This window comes from Macrotis lagotis, chromosome 5 (assembly GCF_037893015.1).
Source record: "Macrotis lagotis isolate mMagLag1 chromosome 5, bilby.v1.9.chrom.fasta, whole genome shotgun sequence".
Lineage (NCBI taxonomy): Eukaryota > Metazoa > Chordata > Mammalia > Peramelemorphia > Peramelidae > Macrotis > Macrotis lagotis.
In genome coordinates this window covers 110749593-110777148 of record NC_133662.1, presented here as the reverse complement: position 1 = coordinate 110777148, position 27556 = coordinate 110749593, and the positions used below count along the sequence as shown (strand labels likewise).

The following is a 27556-nucleotide window of genomic DNA, read 5'->3' as shown; positions in this document are numbered from 1 at the left end:
CACATTTTTTCCATTAACCCCCTGTTCTTCAAAGAGATTAAGCAATTTATCACAAGGATCATATTCTGTGATCAGATGAGACTTAACCAGGAGGGTAGGGCTGGGCCCTTCAGTTTTCTTTCTTCTCTTATTACCGTAGCTAACATTTCTAGTACAATGTCGATTAATAGTGGTAAGAACTAACATCCTTGATTCATCCCTTATCTTACTTGGAAAGCTTCTAGCATATCCCCTTTATAGATAATGCTTGTGTATCATTTTAAGGAAAACTCCATTCATTCCTAGTGTTTTAATAGGAATGAGTTATTTTTTAAAAGCTTTTTCTACATCTATTGAAATAATCATATGATTTCTTTGTTTTTTATCAATTACACTGAGTTATCTTTGTGATATATTTCTGTAATCTCCTTACCAGTACTTTATTTAAATTTTTACACTCATATTAATTAGGGAAATTAGTCTATGGTTTGGTTTTTCTGTTTTCATTCTTCCTATTTTAGATAATAGCACCATGTTTGTTTTGTAGAAGGAATTCTTTTGTCAATTTTTCTAAATAATTTATATAGTATTGAAATTGTTTCTTAAAAGCTTGGTAGAAAAAATAAATTTGGTAGAATTAACTTGTGAATTCATCTGGCTCTAGGGATTTTTTTAGGGATTTCATTGATGGCTTGTTCAATTTATTTTTCTAAAATATGGTGAAGTATTCTATTTACTCTTCTGTTAATCTGAGAAATTTATATTTTTGTAAATATTCATGCATTTTAATTAGGTTAACAATTTTATTGACATTTAACTGGGCAAAATAGTTCCTAATGATTACTTTCATTTCTTCTTCAATGGTTGTGAATTCACCCTTTTCATTTTTGATATTGGTATGTTTTTTTTAATCAAATTAATCAATGGTATATCTATCTCATTTTTTTTCATCAAACCAGCTCCTAGTTTTATTTATGAGCTCAATTCTTTTCTAAATTTCAATTTTATTAATCTCTCCTTTGATTTTCAGAATTTTCAGTTCAAGGTTTTAATTGGGAATTTGGAACTTTTTATTATTTTTTTAAGTTTCATGTTCAATTCATTGATCTGTTCTTTCTCTGCTTTGTTGATGAAAACTCTTAGAGATATAATTTTTTCCCTACATAGTGTTTTGGCTGCATCCCATAAATGCAGATATGTGTTCTCAATGTTGTCATACTCCTTAATGAAATTATTGATTGTTTCTATGATTTTTTCTTTGAACCACTCACTTTTTAGGATTAAATTATTTAGTTTTAATTAATTTTTATTCTGTCTTTATATGGGTATTTATTGAATATAATTTTATTGTATTATGATCTGAAAAGGATGCATTTATTATTTCTGACATTCTACATTTGATTGTGAGGGTTTTGTGTCTGTGTATGTTCAATTTTTGTGTAGTTGTCATGTACTACCAAGAAAAAGGTATATTTATTTCTATCATCATTCAGTTTTCTCTAGAAATATCTAACTTTCATAAAATTGTATTCACCTCTTTAACTTCTCTCTTTTATTTTTGTTCATTTTTGAGAGGGGATAGTTAAGGTCTTCCACTAGGCTAGTTTTGTTGTTTCTTTCTTTCTGTAATTCAATTAACTTCTGCTTTAAGAATCTGGATGTAATACCACTTGGGACATATATGTTTAGAATTGATATTGCTTCATTGTTTTTGGTACCTTTTAGCTAAATGTAATTTCCTTCCTTATCTTTTTCAATTAGATCTATTTTTGCTTTGTCTGAAATAATTATTACTCCTCTGCTTTTTTTTAACTTCTGCTGAAACATAAATAGATTCTGCTCCAGTCCTTTATCTTTAATCTGTATGTCTTTCTGCTTCAGATATGTTTCTTGTAAACAGTATATTGTAAGTTTCTGGTTTTTATACCTTTTTGCTATTTTCTTCTATTTTATGGGTGAGTTCAACTCATTCACATTCACAGTTATGATTACCATGTACTTCCCTCCATCCTGCTCTTTCCTTGTTTGTTCTCTCTCTCTCTCTCTCTCTCTCTCTCTCTCTCTCTCTCTCTCTCTCTCTCTCTCTCTCCTTTCACCCTCCTCTCCAGTGTTTTGTTTGCAACTACCACTTCTGCCTTTCTTTCTATCAGATTTACCCCTTTTCTTATCCCTCTCCCTTCCTATTTCCCTATTGGGTAAGATAGATTTCTATACACAACTGAGTGTATATGTATTTCCTCTCTGAGCCAGCTTCAATGAGAGAAAGGTTTAAATAATAACTCCCCCATCTTTCACTCCACTGTAACAAGTCTTTCATGACTCTTTCTGCAAGATAATTTATCTCACTATGCCCAAAGGGCAACAAAAATGTGCATACCCTTTGATCCAGCAATACTCATTACTGTGTCTATATCCTGAAGAGATGATGAAAAAGGGTAAAAACATCACTTGTACAAAAATATTTATAGCAGCCCTGATTGTGGTGGCAAAGAATTGGAAATCAAGTAAATGTCCTTCCATTGGGGAATGGCTTAGCAAACTGTGGTATATGTATGTCATGGAACACTATTGTTCTATTAAAAACCAGGAGGGATGGGAATTCAGGGAAGCCTGGAGGGATTGGCATGAATTGATGCTGAGTGAAATGAGCAAAACCAGAAAAACACTGTACACCCTAACATGGGAGTGATGTTCAATCTTGATGGACTTGCTCATTTCATCAGTGCAACAATCAGGGACAATTTGGGGCTGTCTGCAATGGAGAATACTATCTGTATCCAGAGAAAGAACTGTGGAGTTTGAAAAAAGTCCAAGGACTATTTCCTTTAATTAGGAAAAAAAAATATCTTATTGTCTGATCTTCTTATCTCTTATACTTTGTTTCTTCCTTAAGGATATGATTTCTCTCTCATCACACTCAATTTGGATCAATGTATACCATTGAAACAATGTAAAGACTGGCAAATTGCCTTCTATGAGGGGGAAGGGGAGGGAAGTAAGATTAGGGGAAAAATTGTAAAACTCAAAATAAATAAAATCTTTAACAGCCCTGCTAAAAAAAAAAGATAATTTATTCCATTCTTTGTCTCCCTTCCCTCTTCTTCCAGTGCAAACCCCTATTCCCCCCTTAATTTTTTTATCATTCCATCAAAGTTAACTTATACTGTACCCTCTATCTATGTTTATTCTAACTGCCCTAATAGTACTATAGTTCTTAAGTTACAAGTATAATTTTCTCATGAAGAGAGATATAAAATTTAACCTTATTGAATCCCTTATCTTTTCTCTTTCCTGTTTACCCTTTTAAATTTCTCTTGGATCTTGTAAGTAAAAAAAAATCACATTTTCTGTTTAGCTCTGATTTTTTTTCTTCTGTTTCATTGAATATCCATTTTTTCCCACTGAAGAATTACACTCTTGAGGAATAGGCAATCTGTGGTTGTAATCCTAGCTCCTTTGCCCATAGGAATATTATATTCCAAGCCCATTGAAACTTTATTGCAGAAACTGCTAAATTCTATGGGATCCTGACTGTGACTCCATTATTTTCTTTCTGGATGCTTGCAGTATTTTCTACTTGTCCCAGGAGTTCAAGAATGTGGTTAAAATATTCCTAGGAGTTTTTCATTTTAGGATCACTTTTAGGAAATGATTGATGAATTCTTTCAATTTTTATTTTACCCTCTGATTCTAGGATATCAGGGAAGTTTTCCTTGATAATTAAAAAAACAAGATCCAGGATCTTTGTTTGATCATAGTTTTTCAGGTAACTCTTAAATGTTCTCTCCTAGGTGTATTTTTAAGTCAGTTTTCTCCCCATTAAATATTTCACATTTTCTTCTTCTTTTGATTTTGTTTAATTGTTTTTCATATCTCAAGAAGTAATTAGCTTCCACTTGCCCAACTCTAATTTTAAGGAATTATTTTAATCATTGAGTTTTTTAATCTCCTTTTCCATTTGACCTATTCTACTTTATAAAGAGCTATTTTCTTTATTCAAACTACTGAGTCTTTTTTCATAATTCTCTTCATTACTTTCATTTTTCCATAATTTTTCTTCTACCTCTCTTATTGGATTTTTAAAAATCCTTTTTGAGTTCTTTCAGGAGTTCTTTTTAGGTCTAGAATCAATTCACATTTTTCTTTCAGCTTCACTTGTAGGCATTTTGACATTGTTTTCCTCTTCTGAGTTTGTGTGCTGTTCTTCCTTGGCACCATAATAACTTTCTGTAGTCAGGTTATTCTTCTTCTTCTTTCTTCTTCCTTCTTCTTCCTTCTTCTTCTTCCTTCTTCCTTCTTCTTCTTCATCTTCTTCCTTCTTCATCTTCTTCCTTCTTCATCTTCTTCCTTCTTCTTCTTCTTCTTCTTCTTCTTCTTCTTCTTCTTCTTCTTCTTCTTCTTCTTCTGTTCATTTTTCCAGCCTGTTTCATGAGTTTTAAAGTTGAACTCTGCTCCTGAGGTGGAGGGATCACTACCCCAAGTTTCCTTTACTGACAGCTCACCCACTTGCTGGGCTTCAGGGCTTGCAATGCCAGGGTCACAGGACCTGGTTTCTTGCCTGCTATGTTGGGGAGAAGTCTACAGCTGTTGGTGTAGGGGCTTGAAGTCTTACCTCCAGTCTACTATGCTGCTGACTTGCTGTGTCTGAGTTTATGACCTTGCCACTGACCTGCACTAGGACTGGGGCCTCCTGCTGATTTTATGGGACATTACTTGCTGTTACCTCACCTGGCACCACCTACACTGAACTGTGCTCCACTTTTACCTAAATGAGACAAACCTTTCCTTCAACCTTCTCAGTTTTCTTTAACTTAAAAATTGTTTCACTGATCTTGTTATTGATTCTCCTACTCCAGATATCATTTTGAGGCATTATTTTATAGTTGTTGTAGGTGAATTTGGGACAATTCAGACACATTCCCACCTTATTCTGCCATTTCAGCTCCACCCCCTTCTCCAGGTTCATTTTTAAGAAAAGAGGGAAAGCTATGATTTTTAAATGGCACTCAAGGAAAAATGTCACTTATGTCCAGTTTGTATTGACCTAACTCTGAAAGGATCAAATGTATACCAAGTTAGAAAAATGCTATGCTATATTTCCCCACCCTACCCTACCCCAGGGCATTCAGATGAACTCTCTAAAGGTTTGTGCTAATAACCTAGATATTGCTACTTAACTATTCCCTCAGATCAAATGCTTCCAAGCTCCATAGAATTTGTAGCTTTACTATCTGTGCTTTTTTTCATTCCCGCCATTCCTTAATGACTTTAACTGTGGATTAGGAAGGAGGAGAAAACTTTGCAGTAACTGCCAAAAGTGCAAGAGGTCTTATAGCCACTCAGCTATGAAATACATGCAATAACGCTGATTCTAGGATACCCAGACACTCAGATAACCTTAATAGTTGAAACTATGTCTCTGAACATGGCTGTAGAGCTATATCATAGTCCCAAAGAAAATCAAGCACTTAATTTATATGAAAAGTAGTGCATAGACAGCTATTTCAATTGACAGGAGAGGAACTGGTATCATCTCTTTCTCTGTCTGCAGCCTTTCTAAGTAGAGGAGTCCTGTGTTATCTCAGTACCTTCTCCACTGATATTCTCAAAATACATGTGCTTGCCCAGTAGGCTCATCCTCTGCCCAACCCTTTCAAAACCCTTTCCAGGGGCTCAGTGCAGTCTTTCAAATTTAGTAGGGCCTGGAGACATGTTAGGTGTCAGAATCCAGATCAAAGAGAGATAAAAGAAGACTGTGAATTCACTGAAAAGTTACAGAACTGGCTCTGAAAAATAAATAAATAAAATAAAAGCCACTTCTGAAAGAGTGGGTGTTAATAGAAAAGGCCAGAAATGACCATAACTAATTTACATTCTTGGAGGAAGAATTGAAGGGGGGGAAAAGCTATGGATATATTGCATTATAATGCACTTAATAGTACATTCAATGTATATATATGCATGATTGATTTTTACACATATAAAATCCAGAACATTTGTGCAAGTCTTTATATTTTTTTAGGTTTTTTTTGCAAGGCAAATGGGGTTAAGTGGCTTGCCCACAGCTAGGTAATTATTAAGTGTCTGAGACCGGATTTGAACTCAGGTACTCCTGACTCTAAGGCCGGTGCTTTATCCACTACGCCACCTGGTCGCCCCCGAGTCTTTATATTTTTTATCAAGTCTCTTGGAATGGTGACCAACAAAAATTTTTAAAAAGAATAGTAGTGCATAGTCTTAAGAATATCATTCATTAACATTCACTCTTCATAGTGAACAAACAAAACAATATTTGAAATGTAAAGATATTATCTAGCAGTGGTAAACACAGAATCATATCACAAATTATAATGTCCTACTACTCAATCAATACCATTAGTAAATACATTACTGTTTTTCACCTACTTTGAGCAAACGTGTGTGTGTGTGTGTGTGTGTGTGTGTGTGTGTGTGTGCCTCTAATTCCCAGAACAAATAAGCCAATGTCCTCTGAAGGAAGTCTGAATACAGTCCACTAATGTGGAAATAAATATTCCTTATTCCTCTTTATTTGTGTTTCGAAAAGTCAGTCTCAATTATATCTGATCTTGATGATCAGAGAAATTACAGTCAAAGGACCTATTTTTCAGGAACAGATAAGATTAGAAAGGTAAATTAATAATAGATTTTGTAGGACCAGGTTAAGCAATTAGGCCTTTATGCTACTCTAGATTTATTCTAATCTATTTGGATTCATTATAGATTTGTTTTTCTTTTTTTTTCCCTTTGTACAAAATTTAAGCCCTCATTAAAACAGGGTCAGGAAGATTGTTAGGGTAGCAATATACAGTCTAGAACAGAGGAAAGAGAAATTTTCCAGATTTCTAAGAAAGGAAGAGTAAGACTCAAGCTAAAATGAGTATCAAAAATAACCTGTGGCCAGAGAGATAGTGTTGGGCAGCTGCAGGGCTCAGCATAAAGGACACTACACTGAGGACTTGAGGACTTAATGGTTTGGTGACAGAGGATTTAATTTCTTTGCTTGGAATACAGGTTATGAATCCTTTCTGGTGCATGTCTACAGGTTCTGTACCATGAACTGCTCCAAAGAAACAGTTGCCTTCTATTCCTAAAAATGCTGCACCAAACCTACATTTCCTGCCCCTGCAGCACAGTCAGCAAATGGCACACATTTTCTATTTGTCCATTCTTCTTGGAATATTCCCTTCTTGCCAAATTCATCTTGGTTGTGAAGCAAAAATTGCCTGGTCATGTGCAGTCATCTTACCACTCTGAATTAATATGGTTTGGAGTAATATTCATATGGCATAGATTTTATCAAGATGTTGAAGTTAAGTTATAGTTTATATCCTAGATAACTACCCAAATGGTGATTGTCCATACTTAGTGTTTGAGATCCACATCTTCCATCCACTCACTAGTTGATCCTATCTCAGGTGAACTGGATGTGAAGAGAGCATTTGTAAAATGGAGGAGGAATTATAATCACATTTGGAAAGTACTAATGTAAGCACAATGGATTTTCTACAAGACTATACAACCGCCCCTTGGAATCCTGAGGTTGCAGTATTGTATGAAAAGGATGTTCAACTTTTTAAAAGTAAAATGGTTGACAGTATCCAACAATGCACCACTCATTTTTTTTGATAAGCCTAAAACAGAAGCTCCCTATGCAATTACTTTTTTTCCATGGAATCCTTCTATTCATGATGATGCTAGAGAGAAGATGCTGACTCAGAAAAAAGAAGCCAGAAGAACAGCATAGTAAAAACCTCCATATCACTGACCTGTGATGAGTAAAGCCTGGATCAGTTCAACCTTTCACTAAAGATGAGAAAATAGTAACAACTTAAAATGAATTTCTGAACATTGGTACACTGAACATTTTTCTGCTTGTGAAGGGAGAAGAGCAAGAAGAAGAATTTTGGGGGCGGCCAGGTGGCACAGTGGATAAAGCACCAGCCCTGGAGTCAGGAGTTCCTGAGTTCAAATGCAGCCTCAGACACTTAATAATTACCTAGATGTGTGGCCTTGGGCAAGCCACTTAACCCCATTGGACTTGCAACAACCTAAAAAAAAAAGAATTATTTTCTGCTGGATTCTGGACTAGTTAAGCTGACCAGTGGCCATGACTGTAAAGATAAAAAACCAATCAAGCAAAGACTGAATTTTGGAAGAATCTTTAAATAATGCAATACTTCTGTTAGAAATTTCTTTAGGGTGATTATCTAGTTGAGTCCTCCAAATTATTAGGGATTTTTGGAGGGACTTTTAAACTTATTTTTTCATCCTAGAAATAAATCCTTTTTTAAACCTAAATGGCTGAAAGATTAGCAGGAAATCTGATGCTGAAGGCAAGAAGTGAAGGTGGTGGAATAAAGTAGTCAAGGACCTCCTCTCTGGATCATCAAGGAGAATGAGGTATTATTGAATAAAAATGGGCTCCAGTGTGCAACTAAAGAATCTAAGAAAGAATCCTGACCAATAAGTGAAGGATGATTACTGAGCACCTAGATCTAAGAAAAGGGAGGTTCTTCCTCAAAAGGCACTGTATATTTTGAAGAAGTAGTTGTTTGTCCTTCAAGGAATGATAATATAAAGTCACATGCTGTCTGTCAGGAAAAGAATTCCATTAAGGGTTGGAAGAAGACTGGAAGCAGTTGGTCTGGTGATTCTTTACCAAGAATGCTGAAGTACCTGTCAATCCGATAACACTATAGAAGAAAGTACTGTTTTTCCCAAGCACATTGGCAAAATGGGACTGATTTTTGAACTTATAAAATCAGATGACTACCATCCAACCTATAGTGGTATAGGGTAATCCAATGGATAGTGCCAGATAGTTTAGAAAGTATCACTAAATAAATGAGATATTTGAGAATGAAAATGAAGATCTTGAGGACAAAGATGATGGTATCAGCCCTATCACAAACAAAAGACAAGAGATTGAAAAGAAGCAGATCTGGAAAGTGGTTAACAGGGACTGTGGTTTAAGAATAAGATATAGATTACTGAAATAAGAAAGACAGGAGATTGGACCAGGACTGAGTATACCTAATAAGGCTTCTAAGAATAAATTTGCCTCATGTCTTGAAAATATAATCAAAAGGTTATTTAAGTGAAAGAGGAGGGTAAGGCAAAGAACTATTAATGTATATTCACTAGTATATGGAATAAGAAGTAGCTACAATGTAGGAAGACTAGAGTAGACATACCAAGAAATTCATGGCATGAAAATCCAAGAAAAGGTGCCAGTGAAAAATAAAGCACTTTAAAAGTGCAAAAAAGGACAGATTAAGAAGCAAGATAAGCTATAGATTCTAATGTAAAAATCTATATTTGACCTTGTAGCTATCACCAAGACCCTTGACTAAAATATGATTCTGATAGGATATGCCTTAATGAAAAGAAATAGAATGGGGAGGGGGAGGTGAAGTGTTAAGAAAAATTTCATAAGGAATCCAGGAATCAGAGGAATTCGTGTGACTGTCACTGGAGACAAATAGCAAATAGTATTCTCACAGGAGGATTGGGAAATGTATCACAAGCCTAGCATAATTTTAATTTTCTAGATAGTGGAACAGTCAATAATTTCCCAGAAGTTCAATTTCAACTTGGAAAGTAGTCTCTGGTGAAGTGTGTCCCAGAGAGCTGTACTTGATTCTGTGAAAGTTTTAGCAGTTTTATTGATTTAAATAAAATTATAACTAGCATGTTCATTACAACTGGAAAGGCTGGCTAGACTACAATACTAAGTCAAAAGGAACATTATAAAGTCTGAAGGATCAGGGTAAAAGTCTTACACTGGTTTCAAAAAACTCATCTTCAAAATTACAAAATGAGGAAGGGATAGCTATATGATTCATCTGAAAATGATCTGACTGGGCTTCAAGATCAATGAATCATATCTCTGTGATATGTCTGCCAAAAAAGTAAACTCTCTTAGACTGTACTAAGCAAGGCAATATTCAGTACTAGGGAAGTGATGGTCATATTATGCTCTGCCATAATCAGAGCACACTAAGAAGACTATGTTCAGCTATGAGTATTACTTTTTAAGAACATTGATAAGACAAAGTATTAAGAACAGGAGAAAAATCTCTTTGAAAATGTGGTGAAACCATGGCCAATTATACTGAAAATATAGTTCTCGAAACTTTTTTTTAAGTTTTAAAGCTGATCAGTACAGTGAAGGGAGTCTCCAGATCATGGCACAAATCATTTTGAAGAACTGAGGATTATTAGCCTGGAGAAAACATTAAAGGGGAAAAGGGAGAACACATCATAACTGGTCTTCAAATAGTTAATGGCTTATAATTGAGAAGAAGGCTTTAACTTATTTTGTTTGGCTTCAAGGGACAGAACTAGGTGGAATAGAAGGAAATACCCAAGCAGATTTGACTTTATGTAAATTAAAGAAAAACAGAGGTATCTAAATAGTAAATGAACTGCCTCAAAATCTAGATGATCACTTTTCAGGTATATGATAGAAGGAATTTTTGCTTGGATATGAATGGAACAAGATAGCTCCTAAGATATATTTTATCTCTTGGATTCTGTGATAGTTCTTTGCTATAATCAAATTTTAAATTATTTCATTTAAAGGAAAAAATAACCTGAGCTCTTAATAACCATCTTGTCTCACACAAGTTTTACTAAGAGTTTGTAAAACAAAATTTCTTAACTTTTTTTTGCCTTAGACTCCTTTGCTGTCTAGTGAAGCTTATAGAAACATTCTCAGAATTTTTAACCATATAAAATTAAATGGAATTACAAAGAAAATTAAATGTTAGTTATTTTCACTAACATTTAATTTTCTTTGTAATTCTATATATAGGATATAATTGTTTTCTTATGAATCTTGACAAAGTAATTGTACTTGTTTATCATATCAGCTATCTCTTATAATCAATACATGACCATCTCATCTTTTTTTAAATCATATGTTTCTTTGATGACTACCTTTATACTACCTCTGCAAAATTCCTTGTTTATAATTTATTGCATTATATTCTGGTCCACTGTATATCTTTCCATTAACTTTAGGTAATCACTTGAATAAATTAGCTTTTAAAGAGTACATCTGGAGCCATCTCCAGTTGTCCTTATCCATCTCTGGCAAATGGCTCTAGAGGAGAAAGTGAGGTTGGTGACTGCACAGCTTTCCCTCACTTAAATCCAATTCACTTGCATGTCATGGCATCACATCTCTTATATCATGGTCCTTTTTTTGAGAATGAAGGACACCAGGTAGTAGCTAGGTGGCACAGTGGATAGAGTACCATCCCTGAAGTCAAGAGGACCTGAGTTCAGATCTGGCCTCAGAAACTAAATAATTATCTAGCTATGTGACCATAAGCAAGTCAATTAACCCCCATTGCCTTGCAAAAAGTAAAAAATAAAAAAGAATGAAGGACAAACAACAATAATAACTTTCTTAACTGTAGCATCCCATGACTCATAGCCATAAAGTATCATTAGAAAAAAATAATATTAAAAAGATCAATCTGAACAAATTTAGATTCAAAGGAGAGATCAAAGTATTATACAATTTGAGTTAGAAGTGGACTATCTGGTCCAAATCATACATGAAAAGGGGTTCCCATCAAAACTAGGAAAATTCAACAGTCTCCTGAAATCTTTTCATGGACCCCAAGTTAAGAATCTCTCATTTAGGGGCAGCTAGGTGGCACAGTGGATAGAGCACTGCTCCTGGAGTCAGGAGGACCTGAGTTCAAATCCAGGCTCAGACATTTAATAATTACCTAACTGTGTGACTTTGGGCAAGTCACTTAGCCCCATTGCCTTGCAAAAACAAAAACAAAAAACATTCCTCATTTAGGATCTCCTTTTTAAAATGAATTTAAGAAAGGACATATTCAGAGGGCAGCTAGGTGGTATAGTGGATAGAGCACCAGGAGTCAAGAAGATCTGAGTTCAGATGTGACCTCAGACACTTAATAAGTATTTACCTGTGTGACCTTGAGCAAGTCACTTAATCCTATTACCTTAAATAAATTGTAAAAAAGGATGCATTCTCAAATGTCTCATGTAGTTAATTTAAAGATTTTTAAGATTCCTCTTAGCCTAATGATCCTAGCCTAATATCATAGATATACTTTCAGTATAAATTCAGAAGATATATGATGACTACATAAACTGCTTTTCAATACTAAATTTGAAAGAAAGTTCATGAGTTCATATAAAAGAATAGTGGGAAAGATTTCCAATTTTCTTTAATTTGGTTTACATTATTATCTAGACAAAATTTTACAATCTGCAATAATTTTACAATTTAATTTACAATACACGTCTTGAGATATTTATAATACTACAAAAGTTTTAAAGAGATAATTTGTCTTACAGGCTATGTTCTCAGCGGGCTGCCTTCTCTTTCAGAAGATACAGTGACTATTTTGGAACAGATAGAATTTATTAAAAACCTAAGCTTAAAACCAGATGTCATCATTAATATTAAGGTAAGAATCCTTATAATTGCTATTCTTTTAATATTATGAAATAGGCAAAAGAACTAGTCAAAATTTTAATCAGTTAAACATAATAAATGCATTAAGACAGAAAAAAATATTATTATGTCTCCAACATCAACATGTCCCTTTTATATTTTGCCATACAACATGAAACCATAGGCCTAGAGAAGCCTTTCTAATTCTAAATCATCTCCTTCTTTAGATCTTCTCTTTGATGCTCTCTTCTCTATATATATAACATTCCTTTCTCCTGGCTCTCCTCTTACCTGTCTGACCACCCTTCATCCAAGTCATAGCCATTATATGCGGCTGTCCTCCAAATGTCCCAAGCCCTCTTCTCTTCCCCTCTGTTTTTTTCTTGTCAATCGTCTCAGTTCTGATGATTTCAATTATCATCATTATGGTGATTATATCCAGATCTATTTATCTATATCCAGCCCTTACCTCTCTTGTAATCTCCAATCTCATATCTGCAACGATTTACTGGACATCTGGCTTATAGATATCTTGAGTTAACATATCCAAAATCAAATTCATTACCTTCCACTCCACTAAAAATTCTCCCCTCTTTCTAATTTTTCTGTTACTTTCTTGGGCATTATTATCCTAGTCACCCAAACTCACAATTCTGTGTGACTTTTCACCACCACTCATCCCATATGTGCAATCTATTGCCAAATACTATTATTTCTCACTTGGCAACATCTCTCATAAATGCCTGCTTCTCTCCTTTGATGCTCCCCCTACCCTGTTTCAGGACCTACCTCATCTGCTTGGAAGGTGATAGACTTTGCAATAGTTTTATGGTTGGTCCGACCATCTGCACTATCTCCCCATTCCAGTCCATCTTCCAACAAACTAAATTTGTTCTTCCTAATTCACAGATCTGATCCCTAAATCCCCAGTGGTTCCCTATCACCTTCAGAATCAAATATAAAATCATCTCTTGATCATTCAAAATTCTTTTTTTTTAGGTTTTTTTTTGCAAGGCAAATGGGGTTAAGTAGCTTACCCAAGGCCACACGGCTAGGTAATTATTAAGTGTCTGAGACCGGATTTGAACCCAGGTACTCCTGACTCCAGGGCCGGTGCTCCATCCACTACACCACCTAGCCGCCCCGATCATTCAAAATTCTTCATAACTTGATCTCTTCCTATTTTTCCCTTCTTATATCTTAATACCCTCACATACTCTGTGATGTAATGACACTGGATCCTTGCAGTTTTTCTCAAAAGAGATTCCATCTTCCAGCTCCATTCATTTTCCCTGGTTTTCTTTCATCCCTTCTCACCTCCATATCCTGGTTTCCCTATCTTCCTTCAATTCCCAAATAGAATTCTATCTTCTGAAAGCAGCTTTTCCATCTCTTTTTATTATCTTTATTATGTTGTTTATCTCCAATGTATATTGTTTCTAGATTGAATAATCAGCTTCTTGAAGTCAGAAACTGTCTTTTGCCCTTTTTATTTTGGAGCTCCAGATTACTGTCTCTCCTGACACATAGTTGCTGCTTAATGTTTGTTGTCTCACTGATGGACTATATCCAAAGACTGGCTAATTCTTCTTGGAGAAAAAAATAAGAAAAGGTTAAAAACATAAGATATGTTTGGTAATGTGTGGGATAAAAATCCACTAAGAAAATTTTCAGAGATTTGTCTGAAAGTTTATTTATATGCTTTTCTCAAGAAAACGGAAGACTCCAAATCTCTCACCAAAAATGGTGATGATCAAGGTGCTACATCCAAAGTACAGCCAAGCAAGATTATATAGGTCCTAATGCAGGTCGCCCTCCCTAACCACCTTCTCCTTTAATCCATTGACTGGGTCGGAGGTACAATCTTATTCATAGAAAATCTATCACAGTAAAACAGATAGAGAAAAGAATGAAATATTTTCATAAAATTATCCCACCAGATGGTGAGGTAATTATCATAATGAAGCAATGTCTATGGTTAGATTGTCCTCCCAGTTTGCAAAAATAGTCTTATCATAAAGCAGGTGACTCTGTGCCTCCATTGGAATGCAAGGTTTTCTTGACAAAAATAGTTTTTAACCCTGAGAGGACATCACCAGGAACTTTCCCACACAATAAGATTTTCATTTGTCATCCACTGGGTTAAATTATGAGGATCCAGTGGCTTTCACAACAATTTTTATTTTATCTATATGATAAAGTCAAGCTTAATATTTTAAGAATTTAAAAATGAGATAGTCTACTGGAAATCTGAATGCCAAACTATTCTCTAATGCTTAAATTACAAAGGACTAGATAGCCAAGTGAAAGTAATATTACTAACACATTTCTTCATGCCTATAATGTATTTTTTATAGTCTCTCTTTGGGGAGATAAAATTTACATAGAAAATAACAAAATTTGGTGATACAATATTTATGACATCATCCTGAATTATATTTTACTCAGAAAGTTAATGAAAAAGATGCATATTTATACACATGATATAAAGCAGGGGTTCTTAACCTTTCTTGTATCACAGATCCCTTTGACAATGTGGTAAAACCTATGGACTCTTTAGAATAATAATTTGTAATGCATAAAATAAAATACAGATGATTACAAATAGAATCAATTATTTTGGAAAATAATTATTAAAATATTTTAAATGAGGTTATAGATTCTAGGCTAAAAAACCCTTATCTAGAACTATAAATAAATATTTTGAAATAATGAAACAATTATATTTGTTTCTTAACCAGTGCCCTGATTATGATTTATGCCAAAGACTTTCTGGACAAAGACAACATAGTCTTACAGGACTCATATATATGCGAGAGCAGTGGGATCCTGAAGTTATTGAGAGTCGTAGAAAGAGAAAGAAAGATTACAACAAAGAAAAAGAAAGAAAAGAAGAGGAGGAAGAAGAGGAATTCGAAGAGGAAGAAGAAGAGGTAATAGTCCTATTGACCAGAACTATGTATATTGTACTTTATGTTATACTAAAGCGGAGGGGACCTTTTGTCTGTCAAGGACTTTTGGATATTTATAACATCATTCGTGACCAATACAAAATTATCAACTTAGGGGCAGTTAGGTGTGCAGTGGGTAAAGCACCAGCCCTGGAGTCAGGAGTACCTGGGTTCAAATCCAGTCTCAGACACTTAATAATTACCTAGCTGTGTGGCCTTGGGCAAGCCACTTAACCCCATTTGCCTTGCAAAAACCTAAGAAAAAAAATTATCAACTTAAAAATTAGCTCACTACATTTGGTCAATCATTTAATTAACTTACTCCTAATGTGATGGTTGGAACTGCTTCTCTTTAGTGAAGTGTGTGATGTTAGCTGGATATTGATGATATTGCTACTTGCAACTATTTTTCCAGGTTTGCTTCAGTCTGGAGAGCAGTCAACTTTGTGGTGGTAAGTTTTAAAAAGAACTGCTCTCAGCAGTAAGTTGTTCCAAACACAGATGCATATTTCAATGCAAATCTATCAAAGTGGGAAATTTATCATCACTTATGTAACATTTATAGAATCCTAGCAGTGGGAGGTTATTGTTCCTACCTTTCAGTTCATCAAAGTTTTGCAGCTGAATGATTTCGTGTTGTAGGTTCTATGGTCTACATAGAACAATGAAGCAAAGATGTTTGATTTCCTTTGTTTATTTGTCCTTGAATCCTTCATTAAATGCCTCCATTAGTTTCCCACATTCACCTACATGTTCAAATGTGGTAGAAGGTTTTTGTCCTTCCAGAGTGAGGAATTGCACTGTGTTATTCCTTTTGAGCTGTACATTCCACAACCTTAATTTAACTTCACATGATTTCACATTTGAAAGCAGAGAGCTGAGAAGTTGGTTGGATCCCTGCAGCTTGATGTTCAGCTCTGAGAACGCTGTGAACACCAAATCACACAGCCACTTGCTATCATTGAGTTCCCTGACAGGTTTTCCCTTCATCATCTCCATGAACTGTTTCATTTAATCCTGCAGTTTGTAAAACTTCATGAGCATGTTCCTGAGAATCAGTTGTTGCACTTCCCAGTGATAAAATCACTGTACTCAGAATCAAGATTATTCAGTAACTCCTTAAACAGTTCAACCCTCTTCTTTTGACAAAAATTTATCCATGAAACTCCTAGATAATATTGAATTTTGAGTACCACATATGGATGCCTTGACTGGTCCAAATGATTCTGGCAGGCCTTATATGGTCAGCAAGTTGAACGTTCCCCACCCCATACTAAAGAATAATAGAAAAATTATAGAAAGCAGCAGGGAACATAGAGACAAGTGTATATATTTATTTTGAGAAAAAAAATTTTTTTTTTGAGTTTGCTGGGGGCGGCTAGGTGGCGCAGTGGATAGAGCACCGGCCCTAGAGTCAGGAATACCTGAGTTCAAATCCGGCCTCAGACACTTAATAATTACCAAGCTGTGTGGCCTTGGGCAAGCCACTTAAGCCCATTGCCTTACAAAAAGAAAAAAAAGAAAAAAAAAAGAAAAAAGAGTTTGCTGATATCTAATGGAAAATAAAAATTTAGTTAGCCAAGAAAGATGGAAATCACAAAATCTAGAACCTCATGTGTAGCTAAGGGGCTCTATGAAGAGAGCATTAGACTGGGAATCAGAAAGACAGGTTTCACATCTGGCCTCAGACAGTGACTAGCTATGGGCAGGTAAAGTAATCATTGTCTGTCTCAGTTTCCTTATCTGTAAAATGGGGTTATAAATGCAACTATCTTCCAAGGTTGCCGTGAAGATTAAATGAGCTAGTATTTGTGAAGTTCTTTGCAAACCTCAGTGCACTATATTGATATTAACTGTTACTATCAGCAATCTAGTTCAACTTTCCACAAAATGCTGGGCTTTACTTTAAACTATTTTTGACTGTGGGTTGATTAACCATAGCCTGAGCATTTCAAGCAAAAGGGATCAATCCCATTACTTTCCAATGTACTATATTTTTTTAAAAAACCATCTAATTTTTATTAAGTTCTTTCTTCTATTGAGCTGAGAGATCAGTTCCTACAATTCTTACCCATTAGCTCAGTTATTTCTTCTAGAGAGATACAGAATAAGCCCCAAATCTCTTCTTTATGATAGGCCTTCAGGTATTGAAAAGAACTACCATATTTCCTCTAGTATGGGATAAAAATCCATTTTAAAAAATAGAGACTCCTCTGAGCAAAAAGAAGAGTTTATTTTGGCTTTTTTCCCAAGAAAAGGGCACACTCCAAGTTTCACAAAGGTAATAAAGATCAAGGAGCTGCCCCAAATTGACAGTTAAGCAAGATTATCCGGCCTAACATTATCCCCAACTCCTCCCTGTTGGCCCTCTCTGTCGACTCATTAGTTAGTCTTCACAATCTACTTGTGAAAATCTACCCCAGCAACAAAGAAAGGAATGAAAGGTTTTCGTAAAATGTTACTTCACCATCCAGATGATGAGAATAACATTCAGGATTCTAACTATCTTATTGAAGTAATGTAACTTGTCATATTCAAAATAACCTTAAATCATTTTCTTTTCAAAGCCTAAAAAGTTTGCAAATTCTTTTTATCTTTATCAGTACAATTCTAACTTCTCAATGCTCTAACTTATAAGAGTTTCTAACCTCACTGACCAACATTTCTTATTATTAGAACGTTTTATGTTCTGGGAATTGGAGATACCCCTCAATTTGAGCTATTAAAGTAATAAGTACTAATTCTTTACTGTTTATTATTACTCACTCACCCCAGAATTTTATTACCATTTACATGAACTACACCCCAAGCATGTTTTGAATCAGTGTAAAATCTCACTTTCCCCTTGTTTAGTAATTCTAAAACTTGATTAAGAGCACATAACTCACAGTCTGTCCTGACAATAGTTTTGTCAGACTCCCAGCCTCCACCAAGGCCATTCTGTCCCTATCTATTATAACATTTCCATTAATTCTTTTTCCTTCTATGACCCTGGAGGAGCCATAAAACATTAGAATAAAAAAAAACTTTTTTTACAAACCCCTTAATTCAGTTTACATATATTTTCAAATTACTTTTTACAAAAGATTAGCACATTATAGAATCAATGATAACACAATAAAAAAAATTAACATTTACCTTGCAATTGCTTTCACATCAAACTCTTCATCTTATTGGGTTTATCGCTCTTCTAGTCAATTCACTGCCAGATATTGCAAAAGTGGTAGTTTAATGTAATTTTCAGATTACACTAATCTCCTTTAAGCATATATCTCCATTTGAACTTTTAGCTTTCTATTCCTACCTTTTTTTTTTAATTGATTTTTTAAATCACCTTCCAAGGCTCTCAAAATCCCAAAATCAATCCTTTTACTTTTACAATGTCAAATCTGCTCAAACCTTCTGTCTACATGCTTTAACCAATTTCCATACTTAACAAATGGTTCAAAAACCCCAATTTGTCTCTATTCCTTGATTCATTTCCCAGTACGTTCAAAACCTCCCTTAATATACTGTTCCACTATTCTTTTTCATTAACTCTCTTTTTTTTTGCAAGGCAATGGGGTTAAGTGGCTTGCCCAAGGCCACACAGCTACGTAATTATTAAGTGTCTGAGGCCGGATTTGAACTCAGATACTCCTGACTCCAGGGTCAGTGCTCTATTCACTGTGCCACCTAGCCACCCCATTAACCCTTTCTGGCAGTAGTTAATACTGTTCTGAACTAGAATCCCCATAGCTTATACAACTACATAAACCACAGACATGATTGCACTTTCCACAATACATTTTCCATTCAAAGGATTTAATATTTTACACCTCTTGATTTTAACTGGTAAATTTTTGAGTAGGCAAACAGCTACTCAAAAAAAATCTCACAGCCTAATTGGAATATCATCTATTCCCTTCTTCAGATAGAATAAACCACATAACTTTTCTCATAAGGAGGCAGGTCCAAAATCTTTCCTGGGGGCTCTTCTGTTCTCAGATCCCCACTTGTTCCATTACTCTCTGTAATAGCTAACATTACCAGAATCTATACTAATAAAGTCCTGAAACCATATCATTCTTGTAAAAGACTGACTATTTAGTTTCCCTTTTCTCACATTTCTGTATAAACAAATTATATACTTTAGAATTAACCCAACTCTCTTGACTTTCTGGAATTTACTTCACCAAAACTTTCTCAAATTAAAATAGCATTTCTTTCTATGATTTCTTTATTAACATATTTGATAATATTCATTGTCTCTTTCCTGTTTCTTTAAATTCAAAATAAGGTCCCTTTTAACACTTATTTTACTAAGTCTTCATGAAACAATTATCTCTACTATTAATTAGTCCCTTTTCATAAAAAATTCCCTTTTTAATCCCATTTCCCTCCCAAGGTCAAGAGATAAAGCAAAAAAAAAAAAAAAAAAAAAAAAGAAGAAGAAGAATCAAGTGCCTTGGAGAAAAGAAGCAGGGACAGGAAGGAGGTAGAGGAGGAGAAAGCATTCTGGCAGCACAGAATCACAGTGAAGAAGTGGGGAAGAGGTCAACAGTATTTTATCATTTTCTGCACTTTTCCCTTTTTACTTTGGATTTCTTCCCTATTATTAAGTCTAGACCCTAGAGCTATTAGACAGCACTTCTTGATCCTTCTGTCTTGACCCTTCAGCCTCTAACTTCATGGACTTCTTTGGAATCTCTCCCTGTAAAGTGTATTAATTGCTTGGGAGTATTTCCACCCCTGCCCTTTTTTCTGCTCCCGTCAGACATCTGCAGATTTGATTTGAGTGGGAGGGACAAGGGTTGGGTCACTCAGGGCTACACATGGGCTTGTGTACACAAATTTCTGGACCCATGGTGCTATCTCTGGATCTTCTCTTATAGCAGAGCATCTCCCATGTAGTGCTGCCTCTGGAGGTCCTCTGGTTTTCAATTTTGCTCAAACTAAGTCTCTCTTCGGGATTCTTCCTTTGCTCTTAAAGGGATCTACCTGGGCACGAAATCGCAAGCTACTGACAATTTCTAGCATGGCGCCTGCTTGTGTGCATGTCCAAGAGAGTCTTAAGGATGGGGTTAATATCCCAGTCAATGCAACCAACTGTGTGGGATAAAAATCCACTTTAAAAAATAAAAACTTCTCTGAGCAAAAAGAAAAGTTTATTTTGGCTTTTCTAGAGAAAAGGGCATACTCCAAGTCTCATAAAGGTATGAAGATCAAGGAGCTGCCCCAAATTGAGCACATCAAGCAAGATTATATGGCCTAACATGATTCCTTCCTCCTCCCTATCATCCCTCTCTGTTGACTCATTGATTAGTCTTCAGAATTACAATCTACTTGTGAAAATCTACCCCAGCAAAAAGAAAAGAATGAAAGGTTTTCATAAAATATTACATTACCATTCAGTTGGTGAGAATAACCTTCAAGATTATAACTATCTTATTGAAGTAATGTAACTTGTCTTGGAACACAAGATCTAGGAACAGTCTACAAATCATCAAACAAGAATAGTCTTATGAGCTTCTTTGGAATGCAAGGTTTTTCTCATGGAAAAAGTCTACTATCTTCCTAGTAGTCAGTAAAAGTAGTCTTATCAAAAGTTATGAGAGTGAGTCACCTGTTTGGAATACAAGGAGCTTTCTTCTAGAAATAGTTTAAGAATAATAACTTGTTCTTTAATATTTCTTAATCCTGAGAGGATTCCACTAGGAATATTAAACCTGAAACGGTTTTATTGGGAATATTCCACTTACTCTGAAGTCAGGTTAAGAATCTCCCATTCCTTTCATTATTTCTCTTATATTATGGCTTTCATCCCTGCTTCCTTCCCTTGATCACCCTATTCTTGATGTTTTAGTTTATCTGTGTTCCTTTTAAATATGTGATATACTAATCTCCAGAGGATCTCATCCACATGGGTATCTTCCCAAAGTAAGGTAGATCACAGCTCACTACTTCCTGCCCATCATATGTAACTCTTGTCCATGCCTTCCCATAAATTCACCATGAGTTGTCTCTCCAAAGGGATGTTTTTTTTTAAGTTACCTTGATTTAAGGGCAACTATATGGTTCAGTGGGTAGAGTGCTGGCCCTGAAGTCAAGAGAACCTGAGTGCAAATGTGACATCAGACATTTAATCCTGATTCCTTTGCATCCAGGACTATCTCCAGTCATTCTGATTCATTTCTGACTATTGGACCCAGATAGCTCCAGAGGAGAAAATGAGACTGGTGATTTAGCAAAGCCGCTCCTTACTTAAATCCAATTCATGGATTTTTCATGGCATCATCTCCCTGATGTCATGGTCTTCTTCAAGAATAAAGAACAAACATCATCATCATCATCATCATCTTGACATAGTACTGGTAGCAATTGATCATATTCATTATTCCTTCCAATATATGACCATCTTATTTTCTTTTTAAACCATATATTTCTTTGATGACAGCCTTTATACTACTTCTACATCATTCCTTGTTTATAATTTGCTGCCTGTTCAGATCCACTATGCACCTCTCTATTAACCCTTAGGTAATTTCCATTACCCTTTAATCACTTGAATACTTTGGTAACTCTGGCATCCCATGACTCAGAGCCATAAAATTTCATCGGAAAAAATAATACTAAAACAATGAATATGAACAAGTTTGTCTCCAGAGTAGAGATCACAGAATAACAGAAATTGAGTCCAGAAGGATTTTCCATGACCATCTGGTCCAACTCATACATGAAAAAGAATTCTCACTATAACATTTCCAATAAGTAGTTGTCTATTCTCTGTATGAAAACCTTTAAGAAGTGAAACACACCTACTTTCATGTTACTTTTTCCTCTTTCCTTGTGGGGGGGGTAAAATTTTTGAAAAATTATGGGAAAATAGGAATTCTAGTGCAAATAAAGGTTTGTACCAATTTTCAAAAAAGAAGAAGGAGGAGAGGAGGAAAAAGAGGAAGAAGGAAGGAGGAAGGAGGAGGAGGAAGAAGAAGAAGAAAGAAAGAAAAAGAAAGAGAGAGAGAGAAAGAAAGGAAGAAAGAAAGAAAGAAAGAAAGAAAGAGAGTCTATAAGCAGTAGACCAGTGAACTTGACTCTAATTCCCAGTAAAATTCTATTGAGAATTAATAAAGAATTGGTTAATGGATAGAAAAAGAATCCATGAGTTCAAAGAGCTTCACCAAGACTTGTAATATTTGACTAACTTCATTAGAGATATTACACAGAATTTAACAAAGATTTGCCAAAGCAAATGTTTTGTGGCTTATCCAGGACAGCACAGATAATGACAGAAGAACTCAGATCCTGACTCCAAGCCAAACACTCTTTTAACTACATACCCCTACTTTGCAACCCATAGTTGACTACTAATCACTATCCAATTGTTGTGGATCTGTTGATAGATAATTCCTCACTCCTGTCCTCATTCTAACTTTAAATGTTCATTTTCTCCTCCATTACTTTTTTGGTGTTTTGTTGGGTAATGGGGTTAAGTGACTTGCCCAAGGTTACTCAGGTAGTATCATGTGTTTGAGATCAAATTTGAACTCAAGTCCTCCTGACTCCAGGGATGATGCGCTATGGTGTAACCTAGCTGCCCCTTCTCTAATAGTTTTCAATGTGAGTTGATACAGTTTATAATCTCACTGGCCTTTTGAGTCAGGAAAACCTAGGTTCTATTCCAACCTCTGTATGGGTTTCCAGCACCCATACATCTTGCCAAGTCCTTTTTAGGGATGCTCATCCACCTTTGGCATTCACCTTCACCCAACTCATAACCTGTGCCTCCAAGAAGCTATAGCTTAGGCACTGGTCATAGCTACAACTAGTTTAAATAAGGTAAACTAGGCTGAGGGTAATCTACAGGCTTCAAACCCATTGGTAATTTAAGGGGATATCTACATCAAGCTTGGGAAGATTTCCCCCAACAAAATGGATGAATGAGAACAACTTGTTCCAACAACCATGAAGATGACTGAAACAGGCACTGTGAAGCACTTGGAACTTGGTCAGACATAAAAGATGTCATGATCATCTACTGCATGCTGGGCCATCACCAGTTGTCTCACCTTTTTTCTTGCCACTGGGCTTTGATGATACTGGAAGAGAGGGTGAGGCTGATTAAATTCATGCACCAGTCAAGACATTGTGTCATTGGTCTTCTTCCAAAAGGAATGACGAATAACAACAATGTGAACCTAGATTAATCACTTAACCTCTCGATTCCCCAGGAATTCTCTAAAGCTGTAAATTACAGAAGAAATACCAGTCTGCTTTTGATTTGTCTGATACAATATAAAAAAGGAGAAGGCTGTATAAACAAGCCAGTGGTCAGTGGTGAAAATGCTACAGAAAATCCAAAGGAATGAGAATTGGTAAAAGCTCATTGGATTTGGTTATTAAAAGAATATTTAGGGGGCAGCTAGGTGGTGCAGTGGACAGAGCACGGGTCCCGGAGTCAGGAGTACCTGAGTTCAGATCCAACCTCAGACACTTAATAATTACCTATCTGTGCGGCCTTGTTGGGCAAGCCACTTAACTCCATTTGCCTTGCAAAAAAAAAGAATATTTAAGAACTTGATGAGAACAATTTGATTGATATGGTTAGAATAAAGCCAGATTGTAGGGTTATAGGAATGAATATATATAACAAGGAAATGGAGCAAATAAGTTAGACTTTTCTTTATAAATGTTAAGCAGTAAAGGAAAAGAAAGAGGCTTAAGGAATAAGAGCTAATGAAAGGATCCCCCCCCCATTTAGGAGAGCCATATACAAAAATCATTATAATAGAAAATAAGCAAACAAGGATTGAAGGTCTGAAATATAGACTAAGTACAGGCAATTTCATCTGTTTCTGGCAAGTGACAAAGTCCTTCCCCACTCATCTTCTTAGTCCCTCCACCATTTACATAAGGCTGAGAGAGTGAGAGTGGGGGGGGAAGACTTTGACTTTGAAATCATTGAAGAATGGTAGCAGTTCATAATTGGCTTGAAGATGATGGACAGGTGGGTGAAAGGTTCCTAACCTTGATCCTTATGCTGAGCTTTGCCAGTGCCAAATCAAGCTGATTGGCTATTCTTCTAGGAAAGCACTCTTGGGCACCCTTGAGAACTTATCTTTGCCTTTTGTTTCTTCTTCCAGAGTCCAAAGTGGGAGAAAGAAAAGAGAAGCTAATGGGCTCTTTGGGCCCTATTTGCTTCTATATTTGTTCATGTGCTCCTATTAGTCCCAAACATTATATATGTATATTTGAAAGGAGGGGTGAAATAAAGTCCATACCTTTAAACAGTATTTTATGTTGAATGCCTGTACAGCATTGGAGAAATATATTTCCTACATTTGGGATATCCTAGATATATTCTTTTCCTAAGTTTTGTCTAGTAAACTTTTCTAAAGCAATTTAGGTAGGGGCAATTAGGCCAACTAAATATAGATTGACCCTTTGTAGTCAGTTGTTCAGGACTGGATCTATTCTATGAGTCTTAAGCCTTGAGGGACCCTGCTATGTACATACATACAAGCATGCATACATATATACAGTAGTTCATATTTGTGTTTGTGCCAGTCCTCCTGACAGATTATAATAGCTTGCATTTCTAGAGTGTTATCTGGTGTTCACAAAGTCTTTTTCTTATATCTCTGTGGTATAAACAGCATAAAGTATCATCTCCATTTTAAAGATAAAGGAAATGATCTGTTAAATAATTTGCATAAAATCACATAGTAATTTCTTAAATAATATTTCCCCAATTACATGAAAAAATAATTTTTAACATCTTTTTTAAGCTTTAAATTCTAAAATTCTGTGTAATAATGTAAAACATTCCCATTTTGTGAAATATTTTGTATCAAACCACACAATAATTATTAACTGTTTCATAGGGTCTTTTACAAAGAAATATATTAACGTTGGGTGTTGGGAATAGGATTAGGTCATAGCTTAGCTCACTTCCTTCAGAGCACAGTCTCTGTTTCAAATCCAAAACCAAGCTCAGGCTCAAATCTTAGGCCTACTGGCTTCTCAGGGCTCCCATATAGAGAAGACTTAATTGGCTACATCATCTTACACGTAGTCTGTGACTTCAAAGTCACCATGGTCCAATCTCCCAGGTCATGTAGGGATTCTTTTGGTACCTGAAACTGAGGAAGAAAACAAAGGACAGAAACAAACAATACCAGACCCATGTCTTAGAGATAGGGTAAAGGAGCAGTAAGAAGGGGAAGGCAAGTCCTTCCCATATCAGCAGCTCAGTTCACAGAGTCCATGTTGGGTCCAGCAAATAGGGGTGAGGTAACATGATAGAGCTAATTGAGAATTTAAGACCCTAGTTCAAATCCTTCCTCTAGAATTTACATCTTCATAACTTTGGACCAGTCACTTCACAGATCACACGTTCTCTAAGGATTCCATGAGCAAGCTCTAAATTCTATGAATTGATAAATAATTGAGGGAAAGAATCTTAATAAGGACATTAGAATCTCTATCTGTAGTCACTATATTTGCCAAAAATATATGTATAAATTCTATTGCAAAGAAAAGATATTGTAGATTTTGGGATCACCATTTTTTAAATAGTGTGTTTAAACATTTTCAAGTAAATATATTATAGTTTTACAAATCACTTTTTTTCTGAATAGTCTGACTAAAAAAGTACTGAAACTTTTTTCCTTTTAAGATGTTCATCGCAGAAATGCAAATGATGACAGAAATTTTTCGACATTTAGTGCAGAAACCTGAAGATTTTATAGAAAATATTGAAATAAATATTCGTCATTATAGAGAAGAAATTCTACGCCTTCTAGAAGTAAGAATGTCATCTCAATTAAGTGACTAAAAAAATTATCTTACTGAGTTAGAAAAATCTTAGTGAAGTTCATTTGGAAGAACAAAAGGTCAGGAACTTCAAAGAAACTAGGGGAGAAAAATGTGAAGGAAGTTGATTCATTAATATCATACCTTAAACTATGTTACAAAGTAGGAGCATTATTGAAGTATAAAATGGATAATTTTGATTATTTTAAATTAAAATTTTCTTGTATAAATAAAACCTATGCAGTCCAGAGTTGAAGGAATGCAGATCATCATTTAACACACATTTATAAACGTATGTAATACCATACTAAGCATACTTCTATTTATCAGTTCTTCCTCTGAAGATGAATAGCCTCTTCATTCTCATAGGTCATTTGTTCTCTTTTTAGTTTATCTAATACTCAGAATAGTTTTGCTGTTCACAATTATTCTTGGAACAATTTCTTTATTTTAGGAATCTCTTCTCAAAAACAACTGTAGTTTTTTGAAACAGTCTTTGAGTTTTCTGGGAAATTTGACAGGTTAAAATAGTTAGAGTTATATGAAACTAGTATATATCATATGTAAGACTTGAACCCACACCATCCTGACTCTGACAATGAATGACTATCTTCTACCTTATGATTCTTCCCTATTGATTTTCAAAGGGAAATAAAAGATTATAACCCAAGTCACCATGCACTTAGTAACTGATCATTTTATGAAATTACTCCTCAGGCAATCACCTCCAAGTCAATTTCTTTGTCATTCATTCAGTCTCTAATTGTTCATGGGCTGCCTCAAAAAAAATTATCTTAATTTCAAATGGTTAACCATGGACTTTGGGGAAAATGATGAAATTCTTGATTATTTTTATAGCAATGACCCTCTTTTTGAATATGCTATAAAAGTCAAGGGTGAAGTAAATGCAAATTCTTATGAGATATATAAAGACAAAAGTATCCATCAATATCTCAACCTTCGTTTATTCTATGAATTTTTTCTAGTTATAATTAAAATGTAAATTTATTTAATTCAAGAAAAACTTGTTTGCATAATTTGAATTTGTTATTTATTCCAATATAAAAGTCCCAATCAAACCTTTTTACCTTCCCTGTTTATATGGAATCTCAGTTAACATTTTTAAATGTATTTACTTTAAGTATCCTTTTCCATTGCCAATTAAATTTTGCAAAATTGTCTAATTGGTATTAATACCATCTTAATCTGACCAAGAACAGTTGTCCAATTTCTTTATGCTCCTTAAGACATAAATCAACAGGGTCTTGATCCCCACTTTCCCTGGGAAACACAGAGGTAAGACACTGATTATAATTGAACCTCTATATGGTGATGAAATCACCAAATGAAAATAGTATAGAGGGAG

General features: G+C 35.1%; 1 protein-coding gene and 1 pseudogene across 4 annotated transcripts in view; both read left to right on the top strand.

Moving 5' to 3' along the window:
• The window catches only part of AK9 (adenylate kinase 9), a 142881-nt gene that overhangs the window by 16441 nt on the left and 98884 nt on the right, over nucleotides 1-27556 (top strand). For all 4 annotated transcript variants that reach the window (XM_074187329.1, XM_074187327.1, XM_074187328.1 and 1 more), the window contains exons 6-8: nucleotides 12346-12458; nucleotides 15187-15378; nucleotides 26054-26182. In XM_074187329.1, the coding sequence (XP_074043430.1) occupies nucleotides 12346-12458; nucleotides 15187-15378; nucleotides 26054-26182 (434 nt within the window). The remainder of the gene's footprint in view (nucleotides 1-12345; nucleotides 12459-15186; nucleotides 15379-26053; nucleotides 26183-27556) is intronic.
• LOC141487835 (AKT-interacting protein pseudogene) lies at nucleotides 7057-7977 on the top strand (annotated as a pseudogene).